This window comes from Panthera onca, chromosome F2 (genome assembly GCF_046562875.1).
Source record: "Panthera onca isolate mPanOnc1 chromosome F2, mPanOnc1 haplotype 2, whole genome shotgun sequence".
Classification (NCBI taxonomy): domain Eukaryota; kingdom Metazoa; phylum Chordata; class Mammalia; order Carnivora; family Felidae; genus Panthera; species Panthera onca.
The window spans coordinates 55,894,245-55,907,368 of record NC_138356.1 but is presented as its reverse complement, the minus strand read 5'-3'; the positions used below and the strand labels follow the sequence as shown (position 1 = coordinate 55,907,368).

At 33.6% G+C, this 13,124-nt stretch overlaps 1 protein-coding gene across 1 annotated transcript in view; it reads left to right on the top strand.

Annotated features, from left to right (window-relative positions):
- LOC144615073 (uncharacterized) overlaps positions 1 to 13,124 on the top strand; it is a 430,524-nt gene that overhangs the window by 134,904 nt on the left and 282,496 nt on the right. The window contains exon 3 of the mRNA XM_078441574.2: positions 9,732 to 9,807. Coding sequence (XP_078297700.2) covers positions 9,762 to 9,807 — 46 coding nt within the window. The 5' untranslated portion in view covers positions 9,732 to 9,761. The remainder of the gene's footprint in view (positions 1 to 9,731; positions 9,808 to 13,124) is intronic.

The following is a 13,124-nucleotide window of genomic DNA, read 5'->3' as shown; positions in this document are numbered from 1 at the left end:
ATTAAAAGTAAGAACTATAAGCATATATGTTGCTCTAGTCAATAGTTTGATTTGCATAAAGGTATGGGTTAGTAATTCCACATCTATATAATATACAATCTAAAATTGAGCAAATAAAAATTTTGTGAATAATGAAAGCTAGGTTCCTCTCTGTCAGATTGAGGGGATAAAAATAAAGAAAAAGAAGGATATTATTAGCCCTGTGGTGTTGGGCTGGTATTGAAGATGTCAGTGTGAGTTCAGGTAATACAGGTAACAGGTAGGTAGGTAGGTAGGTATGTAGACAGACTTACTAATGTGTGTGTGTGTGTGTGTGTGTGTGTATACATGTGTATATATATATATATATATATATATGGACATATATGTAATTATAAATATAGATATAGACATATCTTACTTCTGTTCTCTGAGAGTACCTGTAAGCAGTGACACCTCAATGAGTATGCCTAAGACCTGGATCTTAGTTTATGCATTTCATCCTCCAGCATGAGAAACTCAGGCTTCTGGGACAAATGAATAGTTTCAGAGCTAGGGCATGTATCTTCAAAGTAAGATTAGAACAAAAATGAAACCGTTGCAAGAGAGTACTCAAAATATGATGGACACATGAAATAGATTTTAAAAAGCCTATTTAGAGAAGCTACCAATGGCCAATAAGAGACAATTTGAGCAGCAAATTATAATGATCCATTCTATAGTAGATTTTTATGCAAACAATAAAATCAGAATCCATGAATTTATACTGAAGAGCACGAGCAAATAAACATATAAATTAATAAAACATGAAGAAAGAAAAGTGATTTATCACAGCAAAATTATAACTTATGAAAGAAATGATGAAAATAAAATATTTCCATGACAGATATCACGGTGATAGGTGTTATAAGCAACTTCATCATTGGATGATAAAAAATAATGGAAAAGTATAAGAAACAATCTCAAAATATCTCAGCAAAAGATATTTTTAATTAAAGAAAATATCAAGTTTATGAGAAACCAAGCAGGTAATACTAAAATCAAGTGACAAAGTAACAAAGTAACAATTGCTAGCCAAGTGACAAAGTAATATAACTAACAGGACAGCATGTACCTCCTGATATGATGCATTAAAAATACAAAGTCACTGTTGCAGCATTGCAGCCAAATTTGTGTAATCTGGATTTAATCACAGGAAAATATCACACAAATCCACATTCAACAAAATAACTGGCTGGTACTTTTCAAAAATGTGTAAGTCATAAAAGACCAAAGACAAACTGATAATTTTTTTCAGAAAAAAAGAAAACAAAATAATATGACAACTAAATTTGATGCTAGACCAGCATTAGTATGGCAATAGTTAAAATATGAATACAGCCTACAGATTTGATAACACTATTGTGCCAGTGTAAATTTTTTAGCTTTTGTATTTGTGCTGTTGTTTTGTAATTAAATAACTTTTGAAAAATATAGTTGAAAAGTATATTGGAATTCTTTGAACTGATTTTGTACCATTTTTAATGCATCTGAAAATCCTTTCAAAGATGCATCAACACTAATTATCAAGCAAATGAAACTTAAAACCACAAACCTTACACCTGTTGGAATGGCTAAAATCAAAAATACAAGAAATAACAAGTGTTGATGAGGGTATGGAAAAAAGGAACCCTTGTGCGCTATTTGTGGGAATTCAAAAGTGGTGAAACCACTGTGGAAAACAGTATGGAGGTTACTCAAAAAATTAAAAGTAGAGTTCCCATATGATCCAGTAATTTTACTACTTGGTATTTACCCAAAGAAAATAAAAATATTAATTCAAAAATATATATGCACCCTATGTTTATTGTAGCATTATTTACAATAGCTAACATATGGAAACAACCTAAGTGTCCATCAATAGATGAATGGGTAAAGAAGATGTGAGATACACACACACACACACACACACACACACACACACACACACAAAATGAAGTATTATTCAGCCATAAAAATGAATGAAATTTGCAACAACATGGATAGACTGAAAGCACATTATGCTGAGTGAAATAGTCAGAGAAACACAAATATGATTTCACTCATATGTGGAATTTAAGAAACAAAACAGGGGCGCCTGGGTGGCTCAGTCAGTTGAACATCTGACTTTGGCTCAGGTCATGATCTCGTGGTTCGTGAGTTCAAGCCCCGCAGTGGGCTCTGTGCTGGCAGCTCAGAGCCTGGAGCCTGTTTCAGATTCTGTGTCCCCTTCTCTCTCTGCCCCACCCCTGCTTGTGCTCTGTCTCTGTCTTTCAAAAATGAATAAACATTAAAAAAAAAATTTAAAAAGGAACAAACAATGAAAAATGGAGACTAACAAAAATACAAACTCTTAAATATGGACAACTGGTAGCTGCCAAAGGGGTGGTGGGTCTAAGGGAATGGGTGAAATAGGTAAAGGGAATTAAGAGTACATACTTATACTGATGTGCATTAAGAAATGTATAGAATTGTTGAATCATTGTATTGTACACCTGACTCTTATAACTATGTTAATTATATTTCAACAAAGAAGAAAATATAAGCATTAAAAAAGTTAAGAAAATATTAAACCTGGGCTGAGTTGTACTGTATCTGTTTTTCGAACAGAAAAGAAAATAAATATACAGAAGTCATTTTGAAAAGTTCACAAATGAGAGAGGATTTATGGAAGACCTTGAATAGAGAAAATACAGGCGTTGTTTCTTTTTATATAAGGAATTATGTAAGTGGAAGCAGGACTGTATACAGAATATTTGTTTGGGTGAGAATTTAGTGAGGATACAAATGTCATTCAAGGAGTAATTTATATTTTATGATGATAAATAAAGACGGCAGCAACCAAGAGACCACCTTCAACATTTTTAATTTAATTAGATAAATTGCTTATAATACTTGCTGTGGTCAAAAGTGATTGCATACACTTTGTTATAAAACATGTTTTCCTAAATGATTAATATTTCTCATACTCAAAAATAAATAACCGAAATCCACAAGGAAGAGATGGCAAACAGTTTAGAAAACAAATAGGAAAAATGAACCTACTACAAATGAATTATATAACTGCACTGAAGGAAAGGGGTGGAGGAAAATAAGCTAAGTAGCTAAGTAGCTTTATTATATATTATATATAATATTTTTTTGAGAGAGAGAGAGAACAAGCATGCTCATGAGCAGGGAGGGGCAGAGAGATAATCCCAAGCAGGCTCCAGGCTGTCAGCACAGAGCCCCATGCAGGGCTGGATCTCATAACTGTGAGATCATAACCTCAGCTGAAATCAGGAGTCAGAAATTTAAGTAACTGTACCACCTAGGTGCCCCTCTGAGCAATTTTTTATCTCCTTTTAATTTTGAGTTATTTTCTGAAAAATAAAACACTAATTTCTATGACAGCCTTATTTAGTGATATAATATCAGGAATAATATTCACCTTCGAAGAGTATGTAGTGAAAATGGATATAACCCTGAATTGGTGGTTTGAAGAACAGAATCTATGTTCCCTGTTTGCTTAACAGTACAGGACACTGACAAGTGTTTTGATGGATGTGAGTCCTGTTTTTCTCTCTCTTAAAATGTGATGAAGTAATAATAAAATTGGATTTGGAAGTATAACTAACTCAATATACATATTTTTGTGTGTTTCTTATATATCATTGTAAACTTAGAATATGTTGTTGTTGTTGTTGTTCTGAGTCTCTGTGACTTTGTTTGAAAATGAGAATGATTATTATGAACCATAGAGAGATTTTATCTTTTTAGATTCAAATAGAGTAAGTATGAGAATGATTTTTAATGCATGGAGCTTTATGTGAACATACTTCATGACAATGGTTGCTTTTTTAAGAATAAGCTTACTGATGATAGGAAACATCTTGTATTTTTTCTTAACTCCAGAGTTGGTCATGGTGCCCAGAGCATGGATATGCATCCGGGCAATTACTGACTTCTATTAAATACACTATAGCATGGATTCCTGTATTTCAAAGTGGAGAAATCATGTGGTGCACACACTTTTCAGCTTTCGTGGATGGATTGCACTTTGAAAATTATTGTAAATACTTTACAATGTTTTCATTATTCAGAAAATTGTTAACAATTTTTCTCTTAGCAGCAAACTTCTGTGTACTTAAATCAGTAGATGTTGGCACATCATAGCACTAAAGTGAAATGGTATTACTTAACACGTTCTATTATACACTATTGGATATAGGACTTTTGTGCCATTATCCTACTTTTAATTGTTAAAGTCACTCAAGTCTTGAAACTGAGACTATGTGATAGCAATTTCTAAACAGAAGTTAGGTAAATATTCTTGTAATTTAAATTTAACATACATATGTATCCAATTATTAAGCTTAACATTTAAATGTCTCTTTTTTTTAGGGGCAGTTCTCAAGGTAAATAACATTTGTAACACAGCTACAAATCATCTTAGTTTTAGAATAAAATCATAATGTTTATTTGGATAATTTATTTTTGTTTGTAAAATAATTGCATATGCTGTGGATATATATAATGCTTGAGAGACAAAACCTAGCTTTTTTTGCAGTGTTATTTTTTATTTGAGTGTGATTTGATATGGGCTATACTTTTTTTCTGGGCTGGCTTATACTGAATAAAAATATATATGAATTATTCAACAATATGTTTTTCAACAGTTTTTTTTATTCCGCAATATGAGAAACAAATTTTACCTCCTGCAACAAATAATAACTAGGTTTAATGTGCTTTCCTAGAAGAGTTTAGATACAGTTTTAACAAGTAAGTTTCTAACCTCTCTTTGAATAATCACCTGTTGCAGCAGAAATTATGTGTCTGGAATGGAAACAATAACACTATTAAATATAGTAGAGATTATTTGCTAATTTTGGTACTCTTCATTTTCCCGAACCTAGTAACTTCTTTGAGAAAGCTAAATAACAGCTGTCAGGTATCAGTGATGTAAGGATTCATCAAATTACTAAATATATGTTAAAATAAGTATGGCATTATTTGATCTGATGGTTGCCTTTGTGTGTTCTTTGTAATTAGTGGAAAGTAAATTGCTATTAAAGAAATGGGCCCAAGAGCATTAACAATGTATGCCCAATCCTATGTGCAAGCTTAGAGCTTTTGGGATATTTGGATATAATTCTGATTATTTATTTTAAATCCTGTAATTATAGTGCCTCCAGATTTACAAAATAAGGAAAATAACTCTTCCTAGAATTTCAAATAAAATTCTTGGCTAGCATCAAAGCTTTCACACCTTTCCAGAAAGTCTGCACATTCTGATGTTCTTGAGTTGAATTCATTAGTAATATACATTTATGACTTGTTGATTGAAAATATATCTGATTCCAAACGCTGTGTATCATTTCAGATGAAATAAAAGTAATGTGAACCTTAGTATATATGCATTTCATTTTTTTAAATTTTTTTTTAACATTTATTCATTTTTGAAAGACAGAGAGAGACAGAGCATGAATGGGGGAGGGGCAGAGAGAGAGGGAGACACAGAATCTGAAGCAGGCTCCAGGTTCCGAGCTGTCAGCACGGAGCCTGATGCGGGGCTTGAACTCACGGACCGTGAGATCATGACCTGAGCCGAAGTCGGACACTCAACCGACTGAACCACCCAGGCGCCCCTATATGCATTTCATTTAGAAAGTATGCATTCTATTCTTGCAGGAAATGGCCTATTTTACTTTTCTTTTTTAGTTTTTTTAAAATTTTTAATGTTTATTTTTTGAGTGACAGAGACAGAGTGCAAACTGGGGAGGGGCAGCGGGAGAGGGAGACACAGAATCAGAAGCAGGCTCCAGGCTCTGAGCTGTCAGTGCAGAGCCCAACATGGGACTCAAACCCACAAACTGTGAGGTCATGACCCAAGCTGAAATCGGACGCTTAACCAACAGAGCCATCCAGGCACCCCTACTTTGCTTTCCTTTTTAAGTAAAATATATACATGCACGTTATTCAACTAGCCAAACTATAGTCCTGGAAACTGAAAAGAGTAAGTAGGATTAAGATGAAAAAAAGAGAAAAGTGTAGGCCATTTTACTTGTAGAAGTTTATTAAAAGTCCTAAATAGCATACTAACTTGAAAGCAATAGTGTATTAAATATACTTGAAAGCAATAGTATGTTAAAAATCATAAAACCATAATTGTATTACTGAGAATATACAGGCTAAGATGTTAGAAAAAGGTGGCCCTAAAATTCAGTGGTTTAGTAATGACAAATATTTAATTATCTCTCATCTAATAGTCAAAAACAGGCATGGTTGGAATGCCTCTGCCATTCTTAGCATGTGGATTCCAAGGATGTTACAATCATAATAAGAAAGAAAGTCTAAAATAAAGGAAATGACCCAGAAGTTGGTCACATCACTTCTACTGACAAACTTTGTCTTAAGCCACATGGGTCAAAAACGCTGTAAGAGAAATTAGGAAATGCTGTCTTCAGTTGAGAAGCCATGATCCCTCCAGAGAGAGAAAGAGGAGAATGGACACTGGGCATAGGTAATAATCACCACTATAGTGACCTATGCCATTATCCATTTGAGTGTCCATTGTATTGTTCTTCCTACAAAAAGAATTTGCATTTCCTTCCCAAGGAAGCAAATCAGCAGTGCTATCAGTTATGGCATCTGACTGACAGTGTAGGAACTCTGAGTTGATTAATGCAAAGTTATTTCTATTATGTCTTGTCATGGTTCTAATACAGTCTGATGTCTTATTAACTGAAAGAAAAATTGTTCTCCCTTTTCTACTCCCCACCACAAACTTATTACACAGTGTGGAACTGAAAGAAGAAAATTACATTTAATTTATTCAGGGCATAAACAATGAAACCCCTCTCAGTCAGTTGCCCCTATCTACCAGTGGGAAAGGTTTACAAAATCTCCTTGCCCTGGTAATGGAATAAATTCCTTAATTAGCCTATATTGACAGCCCAATATTCACCTTTATTAATTTCTTATTGTTTTCATGGCACCAGTATTAATTTTGCATGTTTGTTTGTTTTTTGTTTTTTGTTTTTTTTCTATTTTGCTATTGTCATTCACAGCCCAAGCTACAGTTTTCATAGGCAGCTTCCTGAAGGGACAAGTTTGGCGATCTGAAGATTGCATTGGGGATTGAATTTATGTAGGCCAAACTTGTAACTCTTCTGAAACAAAATTCTCTCAAAAAATCTGCAAGATTCAGCAACTATCAATAAATTCTATGTGAAAGTAGTGTATGTAATGTTTTCTTTCCAGTAATTGTTCATAAAGTTGTCAAATAATGTGGTAGTTTTAAAGCATGTCCATATGTCTCTTGAGGTAAAACAGGGAGTAGTTATATTTTCATAAGGCTTTAAAAATGCTATCTAAATACTTCGTATTCATGAAGGAAATAAATATTTCTTTCCCTTATGTGCATATGTAGAAAACCTGACAATAAATAAATTTCAGATGACAAGGATTGAAAAGAGTCAACGAAATTGGAAGCTAATAAGTGATATGAGAATTTGATGGCTTAGTGTTAGAATAATGGCATATAACCTTTTTATTTTATAAGAGAGTAAAAGCTTGATCAAAAAAGACATGAAAAATTCACTAGAATTTCCACAACTAAAGTTGTGGAAGAAGAAGTATTCTGTAATTCTATAATCATTCTATGATTTTTAATAAACTAAACATATTACTTATATTTTGCAAAATCATCAAATTTTTATTGAGCTATGATATGTACTAAAGGTTGATAAAGACAACATTGTTTTATGTGATAGAATTTTCTAATTTTATTGCCATTCCTAAAATTGTATTTAAAGGAAATTATGTTCATGTTTTTATATAGACGGAAATTGTAAAATAGTACATAAGCACACTAATTTGAGCAGCCTTGAATTGGGTTCTATAAAAAGTGAAGCAGTAAAGAGTAGAGAATATATTTTTATTCACTCTATTAAAATAAATCTCTCACACGTGTACTGCAGTTAAGCTTCAGCAGTAGGAATAATAATCTGGAATGGAGCATTCAAGTAGATATAGGTATGCTCTATTCTGAAAATTCTCTACTTCAGTATCAGTTAGAAACAGTAAAAATGGTGATGGATTTTACTAATGCGAGCACAAACCACTAATTAGAGGCCAGTCAGTAGAATTGTTTTGAAAGAAGAGAACTGTAAGTCACAAATTAATCTTATCAGGAATTATACAAAAGAAAATGATGGAAAGAGGAACGTTACCTTTCAGTACAAAGGCACATAAATTGGATGCATTCAGTAACACAAAAGAGAAAATTATTTGTAATGATTGTGTATTCTTTCTAGTGTTTGAGTTCCTTGTTCCATAACTTGATGAGATTTTTCTTACAAATACCTCAGACAACATTGCTGTGTTACTTTGTACAGTATTCCTAAATTTCCATGGTGAAATTTAAAACATAGATGGATTTTGAAATACTTTAAAGAAAGTAACCAGATAATATGTAAATAATAAACACAAGACATAATCTGATGCAGGCTTTTTAATTTTAACTTTTAGTTTTTGTTCAATAATGGGAAAATTTTGATTCATACAAAGGTTAAAATAATTGCAAGGAATATTGTCAATCTCATAATATTTCAGCTATAACAGTAGCAACAATATATTCAACACCCACCAGAAATACCTCTTCCTTGGAAATTTAACTTTCCATCCATATTTTAAGGGCATGGAAAAAAACATGTAGGATATATTTCCCAAACTATATTTAATGATTCATACTTAAGCATTCTCTAATAGGAAAATGGAGAAGAGAGTTGTTACCACAACACAGATGGTTGTCACAGTGCAATGGTGGCATCTATTGGCATCTGGTATATATGACATGAAATTGCCTGGATTTTTTCCCAAGTCTTGCTTTCCTAGAGCATGCCATGTCTAGATGCTGAGAAGATATGGTTCAAATCAGCACTTTCAGTTTGATATGAACAAAACAGTTTAAAGCCAACACTACAAACAATCAAGAAGATTTTAATTTTTACTATGGATCATAAAAAAGAATGAGAAGAAAAAAGAGAGTCAATATTTATCTCATGACAGTTCAATGTTTGTCACTATGCTCCAAGGTTGTTTAGATACAGTATGCTAAAATTTAACAAATGAAGATCAGAAAGTCTATTATAGACGACGATGATGATAGATAGACAGACAGACAGATAGATATAACAAGCATTGAGCTACACAATGGAAAGTAAAAAGGAGATTATAGCCCTTGGAACTCTATAACCTAGCGATAACAGCATGTATTAAATAGAGGAAGGATCACAGAAATATGTAGTTACTCAGCATGACAATAAATTAAGAAAAATAAATGTATGAAGCAAAATAATTCAGGAAGAGAATGTCAAGATACTATAGATGTGCTAGAGATTACAGTATTCTATAAACAGTGTTGTAAATCAAAGTAACTTTCTTCTGTTCCTTTTATATTGTGATATAAATGTTAATTGATTCATAAGTTTTTCACTGTTCCACCTGGAAAATTAATTTCTGAACTTGGCAATTAGTGCACTGAATTACAGCAGAGATGCCTTATTGTGGTTGCGTTGATACCGTGAGAGCTAGGTGGGTAGCTACCATGAGGACACTGTATCTCTGTGCCTTCAACACCCCAAGGCTGAGTCAACTGAGGATAGTGTCCCAGTCTTTGAACCCTTGCCCTAAATGGAATTTGTTTCTTCTGAAGTACTTTTATTAACTCTTCATTTACCTCTTTTTTCCAGAATCCAATAAGGCAATTTCTTACTCCACAAATGCGGGTGGCCCTGATATATGCACTGGCAAAACCTGTCTCTCGAGGTATGTAAAAATAGAGAACTGTGCTACAGCTGTGGTTGGTCATAGGCATGTGTTTTAATCTTTTTTATTAATTCTGTGTATTATCATATTTTGACATAAAAAAAAAAAAAAAAAAAAAAAACTAGTGTTCCTCCTGAGACCCTACAAAGTACCTCTGGTTCCTAGGGGAACTGTCATTAACATTGAAATTTTCTTTCAGTTCATTAATGTCTCCATGTCATCACTCAGTCACCTTTGTAAATTAAGACCCAGACACAAAACAGCAAGTTGCAGAGAGAAACGGATATAGAGACAATCAGTTAGTTGGCATTTACATTGCATTAAACTAACTTAATGAAATATCTCCTGGTATTAAAAAATAAAAAAAAAAAAAACTTTTGTTTTGCCAGAGAGCATTTTTCCTCACAAGCACAAAGCTTTGGACTATTATCGATATAGAAAAATAAATTTCCTTATTTGTACAAATACTGCAGATAATTCTGCCAGTTTGGAGACGTTGAGATACGGATCCTGGATCATTCTTCCTGGCTGTCAGCAATCAAGTTCCATACACAATTGCTCAATTTACCTTCAATCTGAATAAGCACTAAGCACTTCAGTGCTGATACAACACAATATATAAAAAGAAAACTTTATGCTATCATATGATAGATGAAAAAGATTCCTATTTTATCATTGTTAAAGTTTTCTATGGATGTAAGAGAGTGTAAGGTTTTGAGTAGCTATTAAGTAACTCAAAGGTTTTTGACAATCTTGATCAAAAATATGGAAGTTTCCTGATAACACAGAGTGTGCACAACTTAGAACCTGGTTGACTTATTTCACCCAAGTACTTCAAGATCTGGAGACCTTACTCTACCCAGTTACTTTTAATTTTGGTGGGAAACTGTTGTTTTCTCTATGAAGCTAAGGGCACTTGGTTACAGAGGCATACTGGGCCATATCTGAAATATTTCATGTGAACTATTTCTTACCCTTGATGACTTAAAGAAGAATAGTTTGGTGAGTGCCGGAGACAAAGACCAGATTGGAGCAAATTCACAGGGACTGGGAAGAAGGGAGTAGGGAACAGAAGAAGAGAAGCCCTTTTTGGAAAGGCTTTACTCTAAAGTGGAGGTAGAGAGATTTAAGAAACATTATTTTTAGATATTTGTATAAATCAGCGCAGACTTAATCATGGTCTGTGTCCCTATGAAAGAGTGTCGAGCATAATATGTGGACTAAGGGTAGTTTAGCTTGGTCAGATCATGGGGGGACATCCTGATAGCAGCTACTACTAAGTGAGCAGTCACTGTACAAGAAGCACTCTTCTAAGTGCCTCACGCACATATTCATGTTATAAGTGCATGAATGCATGCGCACACACATAATCACACAAGAATAGAAATATCATTATCTTATTTTTGTAGAAAGAAACCAAGCCATAGACAAGTAAGTGATTTGCCAAAGATAAAAAGATACATAAATGGAGAACAAAAGTCCAAACAGTACATTCTTGTTACCAAAATGGGCACCCTTTCTGTTACAGAAAACTGTTTTTGCTTTGGGAGAAAAACCCAGAGACCAGGGTGAAGCATATTATATATGATCCAGAATGGTTTGAAAAGAGTTTGTAAACAGGATTAAGGAAATCTTTGAGGCTTATGTGTGACTTCAAAGTGGCTTGTAAGTGACAGGGATACCTATGAAAGATTTGCACATCTGAAAGAGATACTGGCCATGAAATGGCCAGAATGCAGACTATTCCAATAGACCATAAAATAAAGGCATAAGATCATACTCATTGTATAATCACATGCATAGAGAAGGGAGAATGAATTCCAGAAAGTGCATCATCTTTCCTGAGACATGAGGGCAAAGGGGAGAGAGAAAAAGGTATAATATTCAGTTCCAAATTATGAAATTGGGAGACTTAGGGGATATGTTATCAAGATCAAAACCAGAGTTGGTTTGGATTTTTAAAAAATGGTGGGGCTATCTTAAAAATAGTTTTATAACATAGACAAATATTTAAAACATAAGAATGGAAGTCAGGAGACGGATCCTAATGGTAAATGCAACTTAAGATGTCATGTGCATGAAATTAATATCCATTAATTAATTCATTCAGAAATATTTCATCATCTGCTCTCCTCTGAGCAGAGTCAGGTATAGCAAGTATAGGATTGAAATAGATAGAGACCTAGTCTGCTCTCAGCAGTTTTACTGCAAAATAAAAAATATATATAAATGCATAAACAAGTAATTAAAATACATTGTGGTAGGGCACCTGGGTGGCTCAGTTGGTTGACCGTTTGACTTTTCATTTTGGCTCAGGTCATGATCTCACAGTTTGTGAGCAGCATGGAGCCTGCTTAAGAGATTCTTTCTTTCTCCCTCTCCGTCTGCCCCTGCAATGCCAGCTCACACACACTCTCTCTCTCTTAAGTCAATCAAACAAGCAAGCAAGCAATAAAATTGTGGTAATTGCTAAAAAACCAAGGTAGATATTGTATTACTGTATGTGAGAGGCCCTAATCTAAATTTGAAGATGAACACCAGGGAAGGCTTTCAGAGTACATAAAATTTTCATGAGAGAAACAAGAAAATGTTCAAAATATAGAAATTTGGAAAACATCTGAAAATAATGACAAGAGAGTCAAAGAAGTAACACTTTCCTAGATAGAAGCCAAGCCAATGTATAGATTCTTTTTTTTTTTTTTTGGTAAGAACTTTCAAATAGTTATTTAAGAGGAGATGTTTAACAATTTCCAGCTAAAGCTTTCTGATATAAAACTAAAAGAATGCATATGACTTGTAACTGAGTAGCTCCTCTCAGACAGAGGGAAGACAGCTCTCTGAACATGTTAAATTAAAGAACATAGGTCTATTTAGCAAGCAAAGACAGGAAACAAGGGCTGACACCCTCAGAAAGGAGAAAGGGAAAGCACAATAGTGAGAGAAAAATATAAAGATTTTGACATGCAGGCAGAGAGATTTCTTATACTGATCAGAATCTAACAGACCAAGATAAAGCCAGTCCCTGAACACTGAATGAATGTAAATACAGGGAAGGGTTAGTGAACACAAGCATCAAACATCAGAAGGAATTTCAAATGTGTGTCATTCTGTTTTTGTTCTTGTTTCTTTTCTTTTCTTTTCTTTTCTTTTCCTTTCTTTTCTTTTCTTTTCTTTTTTCTTTTCTTTTCTTTTCTTTTTTCTTTTCTTTTCTTTCTTTTCTTTTTCCTGATGTCTCTTCAATTGCATGATTTTCCATTATATTGGACAAAGACTTCTGGCCCCTTTCCAATGGACAGGAGTCACCTAGATAAGTGATC